The 23,341-nt window shown below is 35.2% G+C and overlaps 2 protein-coding genes across 5 annotated transcripts in view; both read left to right on the forward strand.

Annotated features, from left to right (window-relative positions):
- LOC106724223 (neurobeachin-like) overlaps window positions 1–5,664 on the forward strand; it is a gene marked incomplete at its 5' end in the record, with an annotated part of 217,421 nt that extends 211,757 nt beyond the window's left edge. The window contains one exon of the mRNA XM_014530729.1: window positions 5,541–5,664. Coding sequence (XP_014386215.1) covers window positions 5,541–5,664 — 124 coding nt within the window. The remainder of the gene's footprint in view (window positions 1–5,540) is intronic.
- Window positions 5,665–6,910: 1,246 nt separating this feature from the next.
- NBEA (neurobeachin) overlaps window positions 6,911–23,341 on the forward strand; it is a 776,030-nt gene continuing 759,599 nt past the window's right edge. For all 4 annotated transcript variants that reach the window (XM_005883142.2, XM_014530733.1, XM_014530734.1 and 1 more), the window contains exons 1-3: window positions 6,911–7,014; window positions 18,106–18,258; window positions 18,899–19,067. In XM_005883142.2, coding sequence (XP_005883204.1) covers window positions 6,955–7,014; window positions 18,106–18,258; window positions 18,899–19,067 — 382 coding nt within the window. In that variant the 5' untranslated portion in view covers window positions 6,911–6,954. The remainder of the gene's footprint in view (window positions 7,015–18,105; window positions 18,259–18,898; window positions 19,068–23,341) is intronic.

Raw genomic sequence — 23,341 nt, forward strand, 5'->3', positions numbered from 1 at the left:
GGGGGCCGGCTGGTTTGCCCTTAAGGGTGTCCCGGATCAGGGTGGGGGTCCTGCTTGGGTGCCTGGCCAGCCTGGATGACGGGCTGATGGCTGTTTGCAGCTGGTCACACCCCCTTCAGGGTGGGGGTCCCCATATGGGTGCCTGGCTAGTCTGGGTGAGGGGCTGAGGGCCGTTTTCAGGCTGGCGGGTTACTGAAGCTCCCAACCTCTCCTTTTTTCTTCTTTTTTTTTTTAATTCTAGGATTTATTTACCTTCTATAGCTGTCACTGGAGCTGACAGCCAGCTTTAGTTCTGAGGCCGGCTCCAGCTTGAGGCCTCCGCTGCTGAAAGCAGGCATCTGGGTTTGTTTGGGTTCTATAATTGTAACACTGATTCGGTCCTGCTCGCTCCAGCTCTGATGGCTGAAAGCAGGTTTCTGGAGTTTTGTTTAGCTTCTATATTTGCAACAATGTTTCTTAGAGAGCAGCTCAGAGGCCGGCAAGGCAGGCGGGGAACCTTGGCTTCCTCCGTCACTGGGGCAAGCAAGCCTCCTGTTCACTTCAGCTGCCTGGCAGCCGGCCGCCATCTTGGTTGGCAGTTAATTTGCATATCTCGCTGATTAGCCAATGGGAAGGGTAGCGAAGTTATGGTTAATTACCATGTTTCTCTTTTATTAGATAGGATGAATGGAACTGATCAAGAGACTCTTGTTCTCAAACTATGTAAATACTGATAGATATTATGTAATAACACATTATGTCATAACGGATTTATAATTAATTCATTTACATGATCAAATTTTTAAATTTTGTTTCTTTGATAAGACAAATTGTTATACCTTTCAATCACACTTTAATAAACTTTGGTGTTTTTTGGCTATGAATATATTGTGTCAGAAATAAAATAGGCTAATGAAATATAAAATCAAAGTTTGTTACTAAAAAAAAGTAAAAATGTGTTACAGCTTGACAAACTTTAATAGAGCCTTTCAAGAATGCTCTTAAGTTGCCATGATAGTGGCAGCAATTGAATGGCTGCCTGTCTCATAGCAGGTTGAAAGAAAAGAGAGAGATTACAGAGGAGAGGTTTCATGGTGAAGTGCAGGCTCAGTGATTTCATGTGCTACCCAGTGTATTCCATCCATCCTTACATTTTATTGTGCTGCATTTCACTCTTTTCTTTTTTTGACTTGCAGATAAATGTATTTTACTTAATTTAGCGTATATCTCCACTTGTTGTCTTATTTGATGAATGTAACAGTTTGTGTACCAGGATTCATTGCATATGTAGGCAGGTAGGCAATGGTCTTTTGAGATAGCATCTTCAGGAATATATTGTCTAAAAGTGACAGCTAAATGTACCTGGAGTTGGAAACTTTTGGTTTGGGCGTTTCTAATTTTGAACTGTGAAAAAATTTAACTCTTCTAACTTACTGTGAGATTTTTTGTGTGTGTATGTTGCTGGAAATTGTGTTGAGTGTAAAATTATCTTGAGTTGGACTTGAGTTGATTTCTTTTACAGTTTTATTCTTGCTATGATCACTCTCATCTCCAAAGAGTTTGTAGTGGAAAAAAACTAGCATTAAAACTATAGTATTAGATATTTTATATAAGTTTAATTATCTTTTGCAAGATTTCAATCTATTTCAATACTAAAGTAAGCTACCTAAGACATGAAACTTTATGAAAAAGCCAAAAGACTCTCCCTCCCCTTACTGGCACCTTAAATCTTATTAGGACTTAATCTACTTCTGAATTTATTCTGACAGTTACTTTGCTTGTAGTGAGTGTTTTTTAAAGATTAAAAACAAATTTTTATAAAGGAATGTGTTGAATTTCTGAATGAATATAGAATATTTTATTTTAACACTATTAATTCCATTCTTAATATATTTAAACAACTCATCAAATTGAGGTACTTGCTTGTACAAAGCAAATTGAAAAGTGATTTTCTATATTCTAAGAACTGCTTTTGAACTGAACTTAGGTTATATATTTAATATTAATCATTTCAGTAATAAAGTAGGTCTATCTTTATGATATATTTTATCTTTAAATAATAAAGTACCTCAAATAATAAAATAATATTAAAATCAAGTAAAAATCTATAGTTATATAAATTTTAATGGAACCTAAATATAGTCATATTTTTATTAGAAACAGAATTTAGTTATATTTTTACATAGTTATTAAAATTATTTGGTGTTAATGGACCAAGACTGGTGTGTGTGTGTGTGTGTGTGTGTGTGTGTGTGTGTTTGTGTGTGTGTGTTTTAAGATAATATGGGCCAGAAAGCTCTGGACATTTTAATAAACATAGTAAGTTGTTAAATGTATTATACTATTTTTTCAATTTTCCTAAGGTCTAGACCTTTATAAGTATATCACTTGAAATAAATATTATTTCCTAGATTACTTGAAGCATATTAAAAATTGGAAGATTGTTATTATTTTTAAGATATAACCCTAAAAATATTTAGTGTCATTTTCCATTAAAGGAGACAGAATTAAAAACCCATTAACTGTTTCTGAAGTGGAATTGCTACGTACAGAACATCTGTTACAATGTCTTTTGAAAAGTTTAGCAGTTTTACCTTATGAGATAAAAAGCAGAGTACTTTTTATCTATCAAGTAAAAAAATTCTGTGAACATCTCTTTTTAGCAATTGCTACACTTTTCAAGAGATTTTCTCGTTTTGGCTGACACAGATACTTACTTTTGACTTATCCTATATATTTAGATCCTCTACAGTTGAACTGATGTGTCTAGACAGGAAGTGGTATGTAGGAGATATAGGAATGGGCTGAAGTATCCTTTATATTTGCCTTTGTATCTAGGGGAGTTGGAAATAGGCAAGAATGGAGAGAAATTTTGTATGGCAGTACACAGAATTTTGCAAGTTTATTGTGAGCCCTGCAGCAATCCGATGCATTTTAGTTACTGGTAAGTTTGTTAAATTATGTTTGAAAATGTACCTCTTCGAAGATGGCCATCTCTTTACTATTACATCTACCATGTCAAATATATCTATTTTAAAGATTTAAAAAAGATATGGTATTGCTATTGCATTGGGTCTTAGGTATAAATGAATAATACCTTTGTTAGTGAATGAATTTGACTTTTCAATTTTTGTCATAGTTAAAATTGAAGTGAAATTAATATTATATGGGTATTATATCATGTGTTAAGATTTTGGAAAAATAAAATTAATATTTCTGGTTTTGTAATGAATCTCTAGTGTGTTTAGAAGTCTTGAGTTAATTCATTAGATGTTTGAGAAAGAGTTGTCTTTCTGACATAAAAGAATAAGAAAATCTATGGCATCCTTTTAATTTTATATGGGTCTACACAGGAGGAAGATTTATCATAAGAAATACTTTGTGCATTTTTTTATGGACCATAGGGAACATAGTGATGCTTTTCTGGTCTTTTTGGCAGTGCTGATGTTTAGGAATCCTAGTCATCTTCCTCTCTAAATCACTAACTCAGATGTAGGTTAAAATTCCATGAACAGATTAGGAAATTGTGTGATCTCTATGCAATCGCTGTCTTCATTCTTTTCAAACATGTAGGCAGAAGTACTATGTATAATAGTACTTAAGCAGTTATTTGTGAAGTGGCTTTGACTATTGATACAATTCATTTAAAATGGACTAGATTGCTTTTAATAGCTGTTCTTTTTTTACAGAAACATTTAAAAAATCCCAAGGAATTCCTTGGGAGTTGTGTTTTTCTTGTAAATATCTACCTTTGGTTTTTAGGACAGAGTAAAACAATATCATTGATTTGTAATACTAGTTTACTTGTTTTTGTGGTTTAAAGATACAGGGCCAAATAATGTAATAGAATTTTAATTTCCTGTAATTAAGTACTTTGTTTTCAAATGTACTATATATTTTTTCTAGCTGAAATCTGTTAAACGATTGATTTTTACAATAATGATAATTTTTGTTAATTATTTTTATGAGAATACTTTTCTAATTTGAACAAGTATAACCTCACTGTTAGAGAAAAGTATTATTTGTAACTTTTATTGAAATCAGAAGAGCAACCCTCAGGTAGGTCAGGTAAGTGCCCATGACGCTCAAAACCCTGAACCCTGCCGGCCAGGGCTCTCTGGATATTTTTTACAAAAGTATTTTTTTTTAAATAACTCCAGAGAATATAATAACTTTAGATTATTTAGGGGCCTTAGTAATTTTCAAGTTTTCCTCATTACCAGATTTTCTTAATTTCTTTTAGGAATGAGTACTTGTCTATTAAAATATATTTAGAAATTTGAGGCTTTACCCATGCTTGTGAATATAAATAGGGAATTTAGGGTCCTTGTAAAGCACTTTAAATAGATATTATTTTAATAGGTGGTAAAGTCTGGCTTATAGTCATTTATTGCTATAAACTATGGTAACATATAACTAGAAATACTGTCATGTATGAATGCTGCTGTTTGAAAATTGTTCTATGTAACTTTCTGAAGTAATATATTACCACAGCTTAATTAATTGCAATACTTCGTTTTTCTTTTGTTTCTTCATTCAGTTACCACATCAAGTGTTTTATTATTTGTCTGGCACATATCTTTATGTGCTTTTATGTGTTGTATATACATTGTGTTATTGTCGCTTTTCATTTTAATATTACATAAATCATTTCTTTTCTCTGCTCTCATGAACTTTCCTGAGGGCATTTAGGGACATAAGTAACATGTTTCATATGTCTCCAGATATATATTTTTTATTGACCCTTACCCAGAAGTGAGGATATTTTTTCCATTGATTTTTTTAGAGAGAGAGTGGAAGGGAGGGTGAGGGATGAGAGAGAGAGAGAGAGAGAGAGAGAGAGAGAGAGAGAAACATCAGTGTGAGAGACACATCCATTGGTTGGTTGCCTCCCACATGCACCCTGACTGAGGACAGGAGTGGGGGATGGGGGAGTGGGGATTTGGGGAGGGGTTAAACCTGCACCCCCCAGGTAGGTCAGGTAGGTGCCCATGACCAGTAGTTGAACCTGTGATCCTCTAGTGTACAAGCTGACGCTCTAACCACTGAACCCTGCTGGCCAGGGCTCTCTGGATATCTTAAAAAAAAGTAATAAAAATAGGTCTAAATGAAAGGTTTATTTAAAAAGTCAGTGTGTTCTTCCAAAACAATCTTGTATACCTATTTAAAATTCTCTAAGATAACATGTTCTTTAAAGAAATATTATGATAAAGTCTTTATTATGATGAAGTGACATTTTGGGGTGTGTTTCTTATGTTAAATTTGCTTGAAACAGGGAATACATATGTGTATAGCTAAACTTAGATGTTTTGCCTTGGAACATAAAAAAATCTACACAGTTGTTTGTTGATTTATGATATTTAATTTTAAATAGATGAAACTAGTTTTCTCATGTTTGTAAGAAATACATTATTGCGTAAATAAGGTATAATAGTCATTGTCAGCAAAACAGATTTGATTTAAACATGGTTATCTTTTGTCATAAAAATATTGAAATTGAACACTATTTATAATCAACAGTTGATGGTTATATAATGAAATTATCTGTACTTTACATGCAGTGCTACTCTTTTGGCTTTCCTGGTTGAACTGCTTAAAAGTTCGGTAGCCATGCAAGAACAGATGCTGGGTGGAAAAGGCTTTTTAGTCATTGGCTACTTACTTGAAAAGGTAAGTGATATGTAATGATGATTTTATTGTGTAGCCTTCAAAGATGGACAACTGACAATCACTAATTATAGTTTTTCTATAGTTTCCTTTTCCATTAACTGTACAGAGGCTATATTTTAGGCTAATTCATAAACATTTTTATATTATGCACCTAGATGTAAGTGTAGACATTGAACTAAATTGGGTTAGAAATTTATATAATTAAGAAATTCTGAGTGAAAATAGAAACTAAAAAAAAAATATTTCACCTGCTTTTCTTCAAAGTTATAAGTTTGTTCTTAATTCTTTTTTAATTATGGAAAACTGTTTCCTATATCTCGAGTATTGATAATTGCCTAGATTTATCTGAAATTACATTTTACATGAATGAGAATCTATAAAATGCCTTTGCCACATAACTGCACATGACACAGTAACTATCAGGAACTACCCCTTACATAAACTTGTCATTTATTTACTAATGTTTTATCAGCATAATTTTAAAGAGCTTTTTTTTTTTGTAATCCTCACCCAAGGATATTTTTCCATAGAGAGAGAGAGAGAGAGAAACATCAGTGTGAGAGACACATCCATTGGTTGGTTGCCTCCCACATGCACCCTGACTGAGGACAGGAGTGGGGGATGGGGGAGTGGGGATTTGGGGAGGGGTTAAACCTGCACCCCCCAGGTAGGTCAGGTAGGTGCCCATGACCAGTAGTTGAACCTGTGATCCTCTAGTGTACAAGCTGACGCTCTAACCACTGAACCCTGCTGGCCAGGGCTCTCTGGATATCTTAAAAAAAAGTAATAAAAATAGGTCTAAATGAAAGGTTTATTTAAAAAGTCAGTGTGTTCTTCCAAAACAATCTTGTATACCTATTTAAAATTCTCTAAGATAACATGTTCTTTAAAGAAATATTATGATAAAGTCTTTATTATGATGAAGTGACATTTTGGGGTGTGTTTCTTATGTTAAATTTGCTTGAAACAGGGAATACATATGTGTATAGCTAAACTTAGATGTTTTGCCTTGGAACATAAAAAAATCTACACAGTTGTTTGTTGATTTATGATATTTAATTTTAAATAGATGAAACTAGTTTTCTCATGTTTGTAAGAAATACATTATTGCGTAAATAAGGTATAATAGTCATTGTCAGCAAAACAGATTTGATTTAAACATGGTTATCTTTTGTCATAAAAATATTGAAATTGAACACTATTTATAATCAACAGTTGATGGTTATATAATGAAATTATCTGTACTTTACATGCAGTGCTACTCTTTTGGCTTTCCTGGTTGAACTGCTTAAAAGTTCGGTAGCCATGCAAGAACAGATGCTGGGTGGAAAAGGCTTTTTAGTCATTGGCTACTTACTTGAAAAGGTAAGTGATATGTAATGATGATTTTATTGTGTAGCCTTCAAAGATGGACAACTGACAATCACTAATTATAGTTTTTCTATAGTTTCCTTTTCCATTAACTGTACAGAGGCTATATTTTAGGCTAATTCATAAACATTTTTATATTATGCACCTAGATGTAAGTGTAGACATTGAACTAAATTGGGTTAGAAATTTATATAATTAAGAAATTCTGAGTGAAAATAGAAACTAAAAAAAAAATATTTCACCTGCTTTTCTTCAAAGTTATAAGTTTGTTCTTAATTCTTTTTTAATTATGGAAAACTGTTTCCTATATCTCGAGTATTGATAATTGCCTAGATTTATCTGAAATTACATTTTACATGAATGAGAATCTATAAAATGCCTTTGCCACATAACTGCACATGACACAGTAACTATCAGGAACTACCCCTTACATAAACTTGTCATTTATTTACTAATGTTTTATCAGCATAATTTTAAAGAGCTTTTTTTTTTGTAATCCTCACCCAAGGATATTTTTCCATTGATAATCAGAGAGAGTGGAAGAGAGAGGGAAAGACAGAGAGAAACATTGATGTGAGAGAGAGACATCGATTAGTTCCCCCTGCATGAGCCCTGACCAGGGCCCGAGCCAGGGAGGAACCTGCAACCAAGATATGTGCCCTTGACTGGAATCAAACCCGGGACCCTTCGGTCCACAGGCCTATGCTCTATTCCAGTGATGGCGAACCGCTGACACGCGAACTCATTTTTTTGGTTGATTTTTCTTTGTTAAATGGCATTTAAATATATAAAATAAATATCAAAAATATAAGTCTTTGTTTTACTATGGTTGCAAATATCAAAAAATTTCTATATGTGACACGGCACCAGAGTTAAGTTAGGGTTTTTCAAAATGCTGACACGCCGAGCTCAAAAGGTTCGCCATCACTGCTCTATACACTGAGCAAAACTGGCTAGGGCTAAAGTGAGCATTTGTTTTACACTAAAACTTAGCTTAAAATTAGAAATATTGTGAAAACACTTAAAATAAATAGACTTTAGTACTTTCTCTTTCTCGGAATTAATGCCCTTAATATTATACTGTCAATTTAGTGGGTAAAAATATTTTCTTGCCCTAACCGGTTTGGCTCAGTGGATAGAGCATCGGCCTGCAGACTCAAGGGTCCCAGGTTCGATTCCGGTCAAGGGCATGTACGTTGGCTGCGGGCACATCCCCAGTAGGGGGCATGCAAGAGGCAGCTGATCGATGTTTCTCTCTAATCGATGTTTCTAACTCTCTATCCCTCTCCCTTCCTCCCGTAAAAAAATCAATAAAATATATTTTAAAAAGAAAAGAACGTGGAGTGTAGAATGTTTCAGCCAGAATAGTAAACAATTTGACATTTTCCTCAAAATTAGACAAATACCTATCATACATTGTTTCTCCTCTGTGAAGTGCTTATTTATGCCTTTGCCAATTTTCTGTATTACCTTCAATACCCCTACTCCTAGGCGGTCTGTAATCTACTTTTTGTCTCTGTGATCTTATGTATTCTAGATATTTCTTCTAAGTGGAATCATATAGTAGTTGTCCTTTGTAAATGGCTTATTTCACTAAGCATAATATTTACAAGATTCATTGTTGTAGCATATATCAGAACTTCATTCCTTTTTATGACTTAACAATATTCCATCGTATGTATTTATTGCATTTTCTTTATCTATTCATCTGTCAATGGATATTTGTATTGTTTCTATCTTTTGGCTATTATAAATAATGCTTCCATGAATGGTCATATAAAAATTTGTGTGTAGACATATGTTTTTATTTCTCTTGGGAAGAAGAAAAATCAATTATCTTACCTATAAGTTGATTTTCAGGGTCCTATTTTATATTTATTTAAGAAATTGACAGACTGTTTTCTAACGTAGCGCTACCATTTTACATTCTTATAAGCTATTGTATTTTTTTTTATTCTAGCCATCTTAGTAGGTGTGAAATGTCATATTAGTTTTTATTTACCTTTCTTTGATATCTAATGATAAGCATCTCTTTATGTGCATGTTGCCTATTTATACATATTTTTGAGAAATGTCTATTTAGAACTTTTGCCAATTTTAAATAATTCGAGTTATGTCTTTTTTATTATTGAGTTGTAGGAGTTTTTATTCTATATACTAATTCTTAATTAGATGTATGATTTCCAAAGGTAGTGTTCCATTCTGTAGATCACTTTGTGTTATCATTTGCATTTCTCTAATAACAAATTAAGTTTAGCATCCTATATAATAAAACCCTAATATGCAAATTGACCAAATGGCAGAATGACTGGCAGAACGACCAGTCTCTATGACACGCACTGCCTCCCCGAGAGGGAGGTTATCGTCAGAGGCAATCGGGGGCATGGCCAGCCAGTGGGTGGCTCCAGGCCACCAGCCAAGGTGAGTGCCAGCAGGGGCCCCCCAATTTCTCTGCCCGCAGGTTGCCCCACAGATGGCCCTGATCGCTGGTCAGGTCTAGGGACCCTACCCTATATATATTGGGAGCAGTCTCTTAGATTTAAAAATTAAAACCTGACAAGCTTACTCTAACACTGAAAAAACAGGATGATGCAGCGATGACATGCATGGACTCTGGCTGGCACATTTTGTGGTCAGCCCTTATTCTGACACTTATAACTGTGTGACAAAGCCAATTACTCAACTTCTCTCTGCTTCAGTTTTCCACCCATAAGATGGGGAAAATGGTACAACTGCCTCAGAAGGATCATGTTATGTACTGTTTTTTATAATCAGGGCAAAAAAAAAATGTAGCTGCCATAAAACAGCAAGATGCCTTTCACCTGTATGATAAGTATGGTCACTGGTGCATGCAGCATCCTGGATTTCGAGAGGGATATCCGACTGCCAGTTTAGGCCCAACATCCCCCGAGGGGTCCTGGATTGCAAGAGGGCGCAGGCCGGGCTGAGGGACATCCCTCCCCCCCTCCCCCCCCCCGTGCATGAATTTCATGCACCAGGCCTCTAGTTTTTATATATTTATTGTCTTTTTGGTTATATTCTTTCATTAAAACCTGCAGTGTTTGCCCTTTTTCATTTGGATTGTCTATCATTTTCTTATTAAGTTGTGGAACTTCTGTATATATCCCGGATATGACTCCTTTGTTGAATATGTATTGCAAATATCTCTTCCTTTGTGGCTTGCCTTTTCACTCTCTTAATGGTATTTTTTAATGAACAAAAGTCCTTAACTTTAATATACGTAAAGTTTTCATTTTCTTTTATGATTAACCCATTTTGGATTCTTATATATGCCAAAGCCATAAGACTCAAAATTATGTTTTACTTTTCACATTTAGATTTATAGTCAACCTCCAGTTGCATTTTGTATATGGTATAAAGTATAAAGGGCAAAATTTATTTCTCTCTCTCTCTCTCTCTCTCTCTCGCCCTGTCTCTTCATGTATATATATGTAAATAAATAACTGGGTGACCATGTGTACATTAGGTCATTTCCAAAATCTTACTATTGTGTGTCTTTTTTCTTATCTTTGATCCAGTACAACATTATCTTGATACCTCATAGTGTGCCATCTAGTTTTATTGTTCTTCAAAATTGCCTTGGCTATTCTTGTGTCTCTGCATGAGCATATACATCGGCTTTTCAATTTTCACACACACACAAAAATTTCCTAGGATTTTTATTGTATTATGTTGATTTTTATATTGAATCTTTCAATTCATACACTTCTTATATCATTCTGTTTATTTAGGTCTCTTGATTTCTGTGTAGAAAAAATTTTGCTGGATTTTTTCCTAAACAGTTGAGGTTTTATAAATTTCCTTTTTTAAAAAAAAATTTGTCATTGGTATGTAGAAATACAGTTGGTGTTTATATTGATCTTTTATATACTGATCTTGCTATTCCTCTATTAAACCTAGTAGTTTGTAGATTTTTAAAAAAATTCTGTTAAAAATTATATATCTGAGAATGACAATTTTTTTGTTTCTAATAGTTTTTATGCCCCCCCTCCCCATGACTACCTGTACTATCTAAGCCATTCAGTATAGTGTCAAGTAGAGGTTGTAATGGTGGGCTTTCCTAACTTATTTCAGATTTCATGGGCAAAGATTTCAATAATTTTCCACTGAGTAAGATATAGGCTATAAATTACATTTTGTTGATTTTTAAAAATCAAATTAAGAAACTATTTCAAATTTGCTAAGAGTTTTCTTTATCGAAAACAGGTATTGAATTTTATCAATTGCTTTTTCTGCATTGTTTGAGATAGTTATAATGTTTCTACATTTTTTTTATTAGTTTAGTGAATTACATTGATTTTCAAATGTGAAACCATTCTTATATTCCTGGAATCCTGTCTAGTCTTCAATTCATTTCCATTTCAACCAGTTATCATCTCTTTACTTCCCTTAAAATGGCTGTGTCACCAGTAGGCTTCATATTCTTACTTTATGATTCTCAGTCTACATCTAACTTGACCTTTTAATAATATTTCAGTTTAACATTCTTTCCTTGAAATGCTTTCTTCAATTGTATTTTGTGACAGTATTCTTTGATTCTTCTTACCTCCTTGGACTTTTTTATTCTCTCCTTGTAGTTCCTCCCCTTGTTTCTTAATTCTAAAGATTGTAGTATCTTATTATCAAATCCTGGAAACCTGTTTACTTTTCTGTTTACATTTAATTGAGTTTACCATTCCCTTAACTTTCATTATCCTGTAAATACTACATATTCTCAGACATATATCTCAAACCACAATCTTTCCTTTGACTGCTAATCTCTCATATTCAGCTTCAGATGGATGTCTAATAAGCTTCATAAATATAAATTATCCAAACTTACTTTTTATTTTCCTTCCTAACCTTTAATCCTTCAGTCTTCTCTTAGATAACAATAACACCATTCAACAAGTACTTCAGACCAAAAATGTTAATCCTTTTTTTAAGAGCATTTTCTTTTCTTTTAAAAAAAATACATTATTTTTATTGTTATTGATTTCAGAGCAGAGGAGAGAGGGAGAGATAGAAACATCAATGATGAGAATCAATGATTGGCTGACTTCTGTACGCCCCCTACTGGGCATTGAGCCTGCAACCCGGGCATGTGCCCTTGCCCAGAATCGAACTTGGGAACTTTCAGTCTGCAGGATGATGCTCTATCCACTGAGCAATGTTAATCCTTTTTGACTCTACTTTTTCACACAGTAAATTTGTACTCTCAGCAAATTGTATTGCTTAGTATCAAAACATAGCCCGAATCAATAACTACTTTATACTTACTATTCTACACCTTTCTATATCAATATGCAACGCGTATATAAAAGCGTAATATGCAAATAGATCGAATGGCTGAACAACTGGTCGCTATGATGTGTACTGACCACCATGGGGCAGACACTCAAAACTGGAGCTGCCGGCCAACCTCTTGGTCCCTCCCCCCAGCTGGCAGGCTCTGATTGCCCGATGGGGAACAGGGAACGGGGTGGGTGGCAGCAGTTGTGGGCAGCATCAGGCCAAGGCAGGTGCAAGGAATTGGGGCCCTGATCACCCTGCCAGTCGCCCCAAATACAGGGCAACCGGTGTTGGCGGCAGGGGGCGGGGCCGGCTGCTGGCAACCTGGGAAGATTGGCCCTCATCACAGGCCAGGCCTAGGGACCCTACACATGCAAGAATTTCGTGTGCCAGGCCTCTAGTACATTGATATTATCTTAGTTCAAATTGCCATCTTTCACCATTGGTTACCCATAGTCCATTTTTCACTTGCAGTCAGACTAAAATGTGCCAGATCTTACAAGTCTATCCTTTTTATAGTAAATTTACAAATTTCTTACTTCTGATAACATATATTTAACATTCTCCTTTTTCCCATTTCTTTTGTAGTCACATGAGAGGCCTTGATATTCATCACATTTAGACTGTTTCATGAAAAACTTTTCATGTATTTTGCTTTATTTTGCCAAAATATGAATGTTCTTGAATCTATTATTACTGAATAATAGGTAATAAAGAGGCCTTTTAGCCTTTCTTGTAAAAACGAAAATGGTAGCCAGGTGCCCATCACAGCACTTTTGCATTCCCTCCCTGCCCCTCCCCCATCACTTTAGATCATTCTTTCCATAGATACACACATGGTTTGATTATACACTTCATTCAAGATTTTGCTTCTGACACCTTATCAGAAAAGGCTTCCATGATCACTCTAAATAGAATAGTAACCCTTCCCTGACCATCAGTATCTGTCTACCCTGCTAATTTTTACAGTACCATTCTGATATTTTTTAAAAATTGTTTATTTTCTAGCTCCTTTCACTAGAATTTAGTTTTCAGATTCATGAAAGCAGGGAAAATATATTTTTTCCTCACCTTATTGCTGTGTCTTCAGCACCTAAAAGAGTGTCTGACAATAGATATTTGTTGAATAAATGAAATGCACTTACATGCTTCTTTGATTACCTAAAAAGAATATGCTTTCTCAGATGATTGTTTTATTTATTTATTTATTTATTTATTTATTTATTTAAAATGTATATTGTTTTTTATTGATTTCAGAGAGAGGAAGGGAGAGAGAAATAGAAACATCAGTGATGAGAGAGAATCATTGATTGGTTGCCTCCTGCACGCCCCGTACTGAGCATCAAATCTGTAACCCAGGCATGTTCCTTTTATGGGAATTGAACCCAGGACCCTTAAGTCTGTAGGCCGACGCTCTATCCACTGAGCCAAACTGGCTAGGGCTATACTGTTTTATTTTTAAATAATCGGCTGCCAGGTGAATAGTATTTGTACTAATAAAAGGGTAATATGCTAATTAGACTGGATAGACCGGACGTCTTTTGGACGTCCTTCTGGACAAAGCCACGGTGGCGGGGCCGAGGCAGAGGCGGTTAGGGGCAATTAGGCAGGCAGGCAGAGCGGTTAGGGGCGATCAGGCTGGCATGGGAGAGCAGTTAGGGGTTATCAGGCCGGCAAGGGAGCAGTTAGGGGCAATCAGGCAGGCAGGCAGAGGGGTTAGGGGTGATCCGGCAGGCAGGCAGGGGGGTTAGGGGTGATCCGGCAGGCAGGCAGGTGAGCGGTTAGGAGCCAGCAGTCCCAGATTTCGAGAGGGATGTCCTACTGCCGTCAGTCAGACATCCCCTGAGGGGTCCCGGATTGGAGAGGGTGCAGGCTGGGCTGAGGGACCCCCCTGACCCCTGTGCATGAATTTCGTGCACTGGGCCTCTAGTAGATAATAAAGATTCCATTTCTATTTTATCATCAACTGATAACAAGTTAATGATTAACTGTCTTACCTTTATCTCCTTGTCTGGAAAGGTATTACGTTATTATCAAGGAAGATAGTCTAGAATCTGTAAGATATCAAAGAAGGTATTCTGATGAGACGCCTTGATATTCATTACATTTAGACTGTTTCATGAAAAACTTTTAATGTATTTTGTTTTATTTTGCCAAAATATGAATGTTCTTGAACCTATTATTACTGAATAAGAATGGAATATATTACATAAGCTGTGTGAAATTATAACAAGTGAAGGAGCTGGCTGAAGCTTTAAATATCCACTGATCTCTTATTTAATTGTATTCTCCTATCCATTAATAGTATTTTAGAATTTGAAAGTATTATATTCTTTTCATTAAAGTTCCTTTAAAATGAGAGCCCAATTCTTGCTGTTTTGTTTTTACTCAAATATTTTTTTTTGTCCCCCTTTCTCTTGTAATCACTCAGCTATTTGTTAGAACCATTTACTTTATCTTCTTAAAACATTATCATGTAAAGTTAAGCTTTAAGGCTTGTTTTGAATTTTATAGGATTACTAGAGGCCCAGTGCACCAGTGCACCAGTGGGGTCCCTCAGCATGGCCTGTGGGGATCCCTTGTAGGTAACTCTCTGTCTCTTTTTTGCAGCCCTTATGGTTTTATCTTTGTCGTTAAAGATTTCCATAGTAATTATGATGTGTCTTGGTGTGGGTCTTTTTGGCTTCATCTTGTTTGGGACTCTCTGTGCTTACGAGACATTTTTTTTCCCAAATCAGGGAAGTTTTCTGTCATTATTTCTTCAAATAGGTTTTCTAATCCTTGCTCCTCGTCTTGTCCTTCTCGCACCCTTATTATACAGGTGTTGCTTTGTTTCATGTTGTCCTATAGGTTTCTTACGCTCTCCTCCTGCTTTCCAATTTTTCTCTCCAATTGCTGTTTACATGGGGTGTATTTTTCTACCCGGTTTTCTAGCTCACTGATTTGGTCCTCCACTTCTTCTAATCTACTGTTGAAACCTTTCCATTGTGTTTTTTATTGTAGCTATATCATTCTTTATTTCCTCTTGATTCTTACATATGTTGATTTTTCTCATTCAGCTGGTTTAGCAACTTTATTACCCTTATTCTGAATTTTTCTCTGACTTGTTGCTTTCCTCTATTTCATTTAGTTCCTTTTCTGGTGATTCATCTGTTAATTTCCTTTGGATGTTGTTTTCCTCGCCATTTTTGCTGTCTCTTTTTGCCCTGGGCTTCCTGTTTGGGGTCGAGGGGTTGAAGCCCCTAGTGGTTCAATGATTTTGAACTCCCTAGACCAAAGGCTGGGTCTGCCTGAGTTTCACACCTGCATTGTCTCTACTCTTAATTGTACCCCCTTCTCCTACGGTTCTGGTCCCTCAGTTGTCCACTTCAGATTCTCGGGGTCGGTGGTGGCCATGCACAATTCCTCTGGTGTGTGACTCCCTGTGATGCCCCAGAGCCCTCTGGCATGCAATTCACTGAGCGGCCCAGCATCCAAGGCAGAATGGTGCCCTAGGACCCTCTGGCAGCACACATGCAGCATGGTCCTGTGATCTGTGGCTGGGCACAGCAGGTTGCACCAGCAGCTCTGATCTGGGCTAGGGAAGGCATGCCCCAGATGACAGCTCTATCTGTGTCTGGGGCTGAGCACGTGCCTACTGATAGCTGTCTGTGCTGGGGTGGGGGCGCACTGGTCTTTGGCTCTGTACTGGAACCAGTGATGGAGCCGGGCGAGGGGTACCCCTGACTTACACTTACAATACATACCTGAAGCATGGGCTCCTGGGATACTGGGTTTGGGTTTCTGTGAGGAGGCACAGCTTGGGAGGTCTGTCTTAGGACCTGCCAAGCTATACTGCGCTGTTCACTACTGGGGCACGGTGGTCGTTCCACACAGGTTATGGCTGGCAAGTGAATCAGTGTACAAGTCTGTTAGTGGTGTTGGAGGCCCATCTGGGTGTTGGTGTGGCTTCACTTTTGGCCTCCGTTGCTCTCCTCTTCAAGATGGCCTGGGCTCCCCGCTAAAGCAGTGCCGGCCTGGGAGTGCCCACGGCAGTAGCAGGGGTTCCCCATCTAGGAGAGTCCAAACTGCCAGTCCCCTGGCCTCCTGTGATATCTAACTGTCCCTTACTCCTCCACTAACACACCATAAACATCCACACATGCTCCTCTCGCTCCTTTAGTTACTCACACTCTCTCCATCCCTGCTGTCCTGTCGGCCCCCATCTTTTTCTCTTCACTACTCTTCATTGTCTCCTACCCTGATTGATATATTGTTGTTGATTACTTGCATATTGTAATCATTTGAGTTTATTGATTTCTTATGGAGAAGTATGAAAATGCATGGCATGCTTAAATCAAATTTATTGAGTTGTACTTGTTACAAGCATGATGAATGTAGGTAATATTATACCTTAATAATCCTATACTGATAGTTTGATTTTAATCAGTGGATAATAGAGATAAAGGTGTAATATGACCTGTGCTTTAGGGTTGAGTGGTAGGTGATTTTACTACCTTGGGGAGGCTGGTGATACTACGAACATGATCACTAGATGAAGAAGAAGTAATTTGTGTAGGTAGATACATTTTTTGACATTTGAGTTCTTATTATTAGCTTTTTTTGAACACCTTTTCCTCTATAATATTTTCTACTGAAACTATACTCTAGGGTAGCATTTTCAATTAAACTATAATACAAGTTTGATTATGCATAAAATTTTCCAGTAAAAAATAACTGGTGAAGTTAACTTTAATAATATATTTTATTTAATCTAGTATTCTCAAAATATTTCCACTTCAACATATAATCAATATGAAAAAGAGTAATTGGTATTTTGCATTATTTCTTCATTCTAACTCTTCAAAGTCCAGGATGTACATAATTATGGCACATTTCACTTTGGACTAGACACATTTCAAGGGCTTAGTAATGACATATGACTAGTGGCTACTCTATTGGACAGTGAAGCTTTAAGGTTTGATTTGAATTTTGGAAAATCTATCATTTACCTAAATACCATTGGTTACAGGTTATGTATTGGTGATGGCAGTTGAAAATTCTTGATGGGAGAGCTCAGCAAAGAGATTTGTTATATGAAGCTGTGGAAGCCTAAAATATCTAGGGATAGTATATTTATTCAGAAGAAAGTTCCAAATAAATAATCTTCAGCAGTTTCCATGTTTTAAGTAAAGGACACTTAGGAGTAATCTGAGGCTCATGAATGCCAAAGGAGGACGGTATTTTCAAGCAAATACTATGGATAGGTCAAGAAATTTTATGCTGTGCTTGGTGCAACTCATTTGTAACTTTGAAGAAAGATTTCAGTAGAATGGTAACATCAGTTTATTTTCCCTGTGTGTTGGAGTTAGCAAAAGCAGTTCTTTTTACTAATAACTTTTTTTGTATGTATATGTATTATCATGATATTAATTTTTTAAACTTTGTGTTTTTTTAATTTTTCCCCCATCAATTTCTACAAAAAAGGAATAAAACAATTTATCATTCATAACATATTTTATTTATTTAGCTTGAATTAAGTGGTATTTTTTAAACAGATATTTACCTATATCTGCTGTTATCCTAGAAAGAGCTTCAGATAACAAACTATCATTCAGAGAATTATCTTAAAATTCTAAGTTTCCAAATAAAATTAAAATTTAAATATCAAAAGAAATTTAAAGTGTTTTAATTTTGTATTTAAAGTATTAGTGATAGCATATGAAAAATTAGTATGTATTTATGTTAAGTCAACAATTTTATACTTTGGTATTATGCATAGTTTTAGTTTGAATTTCTGTTTTCTTTCTTCAGTCCTCACGAGTTCATATAACTAGAGCTGTCCTAGAGCAATTTTTATCCTTTGCAAAATACCTTGATGGATTATCTCATGGAGCACCTTTGCTGAAGCAGCTTTGTGATCATATTTTATTCAACCCAGCCATCTGGATACATACGCCTGCAAAGGTATAAATTTATTCTCATTTATTTTATTTTATTTTATTTTATTTTATTTTATTTTATTTTATTGTAATGTTATAAGTAACTAGAGGCCCAATGCATGAAATTTGTGCGCTCTGGGACATATTTTATGATTTTGAGCTGCCTTTTGCAATTTTCAAATCTTCCACATAACTTTTTGTAAATAATGTTTAAATTCTGACTTTTATTACAGTTTATTAAGTTCATTATAGTGCTAATCTCAACCCTGAAGTTTGTTCACTATTTCAACAAGGTGTTTGACTTATCTTTTCTCTATTTACATGGTTAGACTTCGCATATTGTGGCAATGGGTTACGATATTTTGAAGTTACATCAGACTTTTAAGATATATGACAATAATATGTACTTTTTGCAAATATGACATAACTATCTGATATTCTGTGCTTTTTGAGCTGCTGAATTGTACTTTGATTTATGCTTTCATCTAATTGACTTTTTAAACAATTTGATAATCCTAAATATTTATTTTTAACCTCATAATATATGCTACTTGCTAGGCCTTTACTAATTTTCATTTAAATTAGAATAGAGTGGATATGTATAATATAAACACTTCAAACTTTAAAAATTTATTTTAATGGTCTGTTAATATTTTGTGAATTAGGTTCAGCTTTCTCTATACACTTATTTGTCTGCTGAATTTATTGGAACTGCTACCATTTATACTACCATACGCAGAGTAGGAACAGTATTACAGCTAATGCACACATTAAAATATTACTACTGGGTCATTAATCCTGCTGACAGTAGTGGCATTACACCTAAAGGATTAGGTAAGTATAATCCTTATCTGTACATTACACTGTACTATGATTGGTCTATGTTCTGAGTACTGTTATAGTTAACAGATATGCTTGGTTATGAAAATATCACTCAACTTTTGTCTTTCTTATATAGTAAATTGCTATATTGAAATTTTTTTTTTGTCAAGAAGTTTATATTTCTGCAATATTAAACTATTTTTAGAAAAAGGACAGGTAAAATAAATAATATTCTATCTTGTATCCTATATACTTATTGTGATTAATGAAATATATTCATAATATTAAAAACAGATGAATGATATTGGTCATGACCCATGAATTCTGATATTCTTTCAACATTTTGAAATTGTTTACTTTCTTTATATTTGTTTCCCAACTTCACAGTTTCTTACAAGTATAGTAGAAGCTAATTATTCACTGCAATGGGTTGTTTAAAATATACTGACAATTATTTTCTAATTATATAAAAATACATACTTATCATAGAAAATATAATAATATAAAAGAAAAATTATTCATAACCCAAACCTCAGGAATTAACTTACAAGTTTGGTGTGTGTTCTTACACTATTTCTCATTGAATAAATCTGAGAAATATTTAAACTCTTAAAGAATGAAGGTTTTCTTGATTTTTGCATGTTTTTGTTTTCATAGCTCTGCATAGTATTCTAAGAGGATATGCCATTTACCTATTTCTAAAGTTTTGATTCTATAAGTAATCAAATCTACAGATAATTCAGTGATTGATTTCATTGTACATTATTACTTACCTCTACCTTTGATTTGTTTAGAATTTCTGAGAAAGGGTCTCATAATAAATATTGTCAGTTTTTTTCAGAAATATTATACCAGTTTACAATTTCACCAGTAGTATGTTAGAGTGCTTTTCTCAGCATATTCATAATAGCATTGCAAATTCATCGTTTTATAAAAAATTTTTGATAGGGCAAAATAGCATTTCACTATTTTAATATTCTTTTATCAGCTTGCTTTTATGTCTTTTATTGATGGGACTCTAAAAATTGTGATATTTGCACTCAGATATATTATTCTATCTTTTTGTCTTTTTCTATTTTTTTACAACTCAATAATGCCTAAAATCTACCGAATGTTCACAATGAGTTGGATTCTGTGCTAAGCTTTTTACATGTTAATTTTTAAATAGTTTATATGTAATATATTCTATATACGTATTTACGCATGCACATAGTACTATATCTAAATATAACTATTTTATTAATATCACATTTTGTAGATTGGGGGAAAAAGTTAGAGAACTAAAATTTGAATCATGTTTATCTGACTTAGAGCACTTGTTCTTAAACACTACCTCTGATAGAGTTTTCTTTAATTAGTAAAATCATATATTCCCACATTTATTTCTGCTTCAAATAAATAATTTCAAATTTATGGAATATTTGTAATAATTGGGCAGGAAACCATATTTCCTAATATCTTACATTTTACCACATAGACTTTATCATTCTATACTTTTATGTAAATGTAAACACATACATATGCATGTTTTTTAATCATTTGAGAATAAATTGTATGTACGACGCCCTGTTACCCCTAAATACTCTGTTTATTTCCTAAAACATAAGGGCTTCACTTATATAACCAAAGGCAACCATAAAATCAGGTAATTGACATTAAAACAATACTGTAATCTAATCCAGAGATCCAATTGAAATTAATTCAGTTATCCCAATAATATCCTTTCTAGGGGAAAAAAGGAATTATTTCCCCCTTCTGATTCCCAATGGAGGTTATTTTATTGCTCTTAGTTGCCTTGGTGTTTTAATATTCTTTGATATGGAATAGTTTGTTTAGCATTTCCTTGATATTTTTGACTAATACAATCAAATTAAGTTTTAGAATGTCCCTTAATTTGCATCTCTTTGATATCTTCTCATGAAGATTTAGGATTTCAGTTTTGGAAATAATTACATAGAAATCATATTAGTTCTTTCTCATTGTATCATATCAAGGGGCACATGATGTTGAGTTGTCTTATTGCTACTGGTATTAATTTTGATCATTTGATTTTGGTGGTTTCTACCAGGGTTCTCTTTTTAAAAACTTTTATTGAACTTCTTGGGGTGACATTGGTTAATAAAATTATATAGGTTTCAGGTGTACAATTCTATAATACATCTGTATATTGTAATGTGTGTTCACCACCCTAATTCAAGTATCCTTCCATCACCCTTTATCCCCCCCTTTACCCTCTTCTAACCTTCCGTCCCTTTTTCCCTCTGGTAATCACTGGGGAAAAAATCATACTGTTTTTTGAGTTTTGTTGTTGTTGTTGTTGCTTAATCCCTTCACTATTTCAACCATCCCTGCAACCCCACTTCCCTCTGACAGCTGTCAGTCTGTTATCTGTATTTATGAGTCTGTTTCTGTTTTGTTAGTTTCTTAATTATAAAATTACTTCTTTCTCTTCTGTAATAAGTATTTCATGGGAAAATACATTGAGATATGTAAATATCCTGCTTTTTATACAAACTCACTGATTCATCCATAACTCTTGTCAGAATTGATTTTTACTATGAATGCTGCCAAGTAGCAATATTTTTTAACATTTATTTTTTGAATTCTACTGTAAAAATAACTAATTTTTCTACTCCATTTATTTATTTGCTCATTTTTAATATTAGTATACATTTTTCAAGGTTTCCTATTTTATTTAGTATGTTGTATCAATAGTTGGTAGGCTTTCTCAGGGAAGGGCCAGACAGTAATTATTTTAGGTTTAGGGAACCTTAATGTTTCTGTTGCTAATAGTTTAGTTTGCTACTGTTTTGCAAAACAGCCCCCCCCAAAAAAAACCCAAACCCAAAACACTATTTATAGTATGTAAATGAATGGGTATGGTTTGGTTCATGAAACTTTAAAAAATCTGCCTTGATGTAACCCAAAGACTATCCCCTCAGTTGCATGATCATTTATTTTTATTTTCAAGTTGTCTCAGATTTTGCCAGTAGGAGACCCTTCACATGAGTTCTTGGGTTTTTATGACTGATGTCCATTTTTTTTTTGGTACTTCCTTGCCTTCTGGTATAAGATGACCTTTGTTCATCTTATACTTTTCTCATCCCAGTCCTGGATTCACCCATTTCTTCAAGGAGCCCTAGATTGTTTTGGTAAATATAGTTTTTAGAAACCAGAATTTCAGTGTTAAATGTGCTTGTTGTATTTATTCTTCTTTGGTGTCATTGGCTTCTGGGCATTTTTAGTGAAAAGGATGCAGAAATATGAATACATGCATTCATCCAAACTGATCTAACTATATTAAAAACTGTGAGTTCATACCTTCAATTCTAGCCCAAAACTATGTGGTTCAATATAACCTCAAACATATTATATTTTAACTTTCTTCCTTTAGTAGTGAGAAATCTTACTCCCAGTATCTTTAATATATTTGTATTAGAGGCCTGATGCATGAAAATAATTTTTGCAGTTGGCGGGGGGCGGGGGGGTCCCTCAGCCCAGTCTGTGCTCTCTTGTAGTCCAGGAACCCTCAGGGGATGTCCACCTGCCAGCTTAGGCCCCCTCCATGGGGGGTTGGGCCTAAACTGGCAGTCAGACATCCCTCTGGTAGCCTGGGAGCCCTTGGGGGATGTCCACCTGACAGTTTAGGCCCACTCCCTGGAGGATCGGGCCTAAGCTAGCAGTTAGACATCCCTCTGGCAGGGGGGAGCGGGCTTAAGCCACAGTCGGACATCCTTAGCACTGCCACGGAGGCGGGAGAGGCTCCTGCCACCACTGCTGCGCTCAAAGCCATCAGCCCAGCTTGTGGCTGAGCAGAGCTCCCCCTGTGGGAGCGCACTGACCACCAGGGGTTAGCTCCTATGTTGAGCGTCTGCCCCTTGGTGGTTAGTGTGCGTTAGAGCAACTGGTCGTTCCCGGTCGTTCCACTGTTTGGGTCAATTTGCATATTACCCTTTTATTATATAGGATTATTATGTAGGATATTTGCATATTCTACATTATGAAACCAGTGTTCTGACACCTACACCATCACCTTCTCAGCATTGACATGCCACTTGGCTCTGACCCTCCTTCCACAACTTTAACTCTGGATGATCCTTATTGCCTCCTTGACCTCCATTGTTTCTTTGCCACTGCATACCACTGACCTCTATTGTTTCCTGCCTTGCCCTGAAGGTGTTGCCTCCTGGTCCTTGCCAGCCTCTTGTGTCTCCTTGGCCTCTGCTACCTTCTGGACTCTTAGGCCCTGCTGGCACTGGCCACAGAAAAGAGAAACCAAATATACA

Source organism: Myotis brandtii, unplaced genomic scaffold (genome assembly GCF_000412655.1).
Source record: "Myotis brandtii unplaced genomic scaffold, ASM41265v1 scaffold77, whole genome shotgun sequence".
NCBI lineage: Eukaryota > Metazoa > Chordata > Mammalia > Chiroptera > Vespertilionidae > Myotis > Myotis brandtii.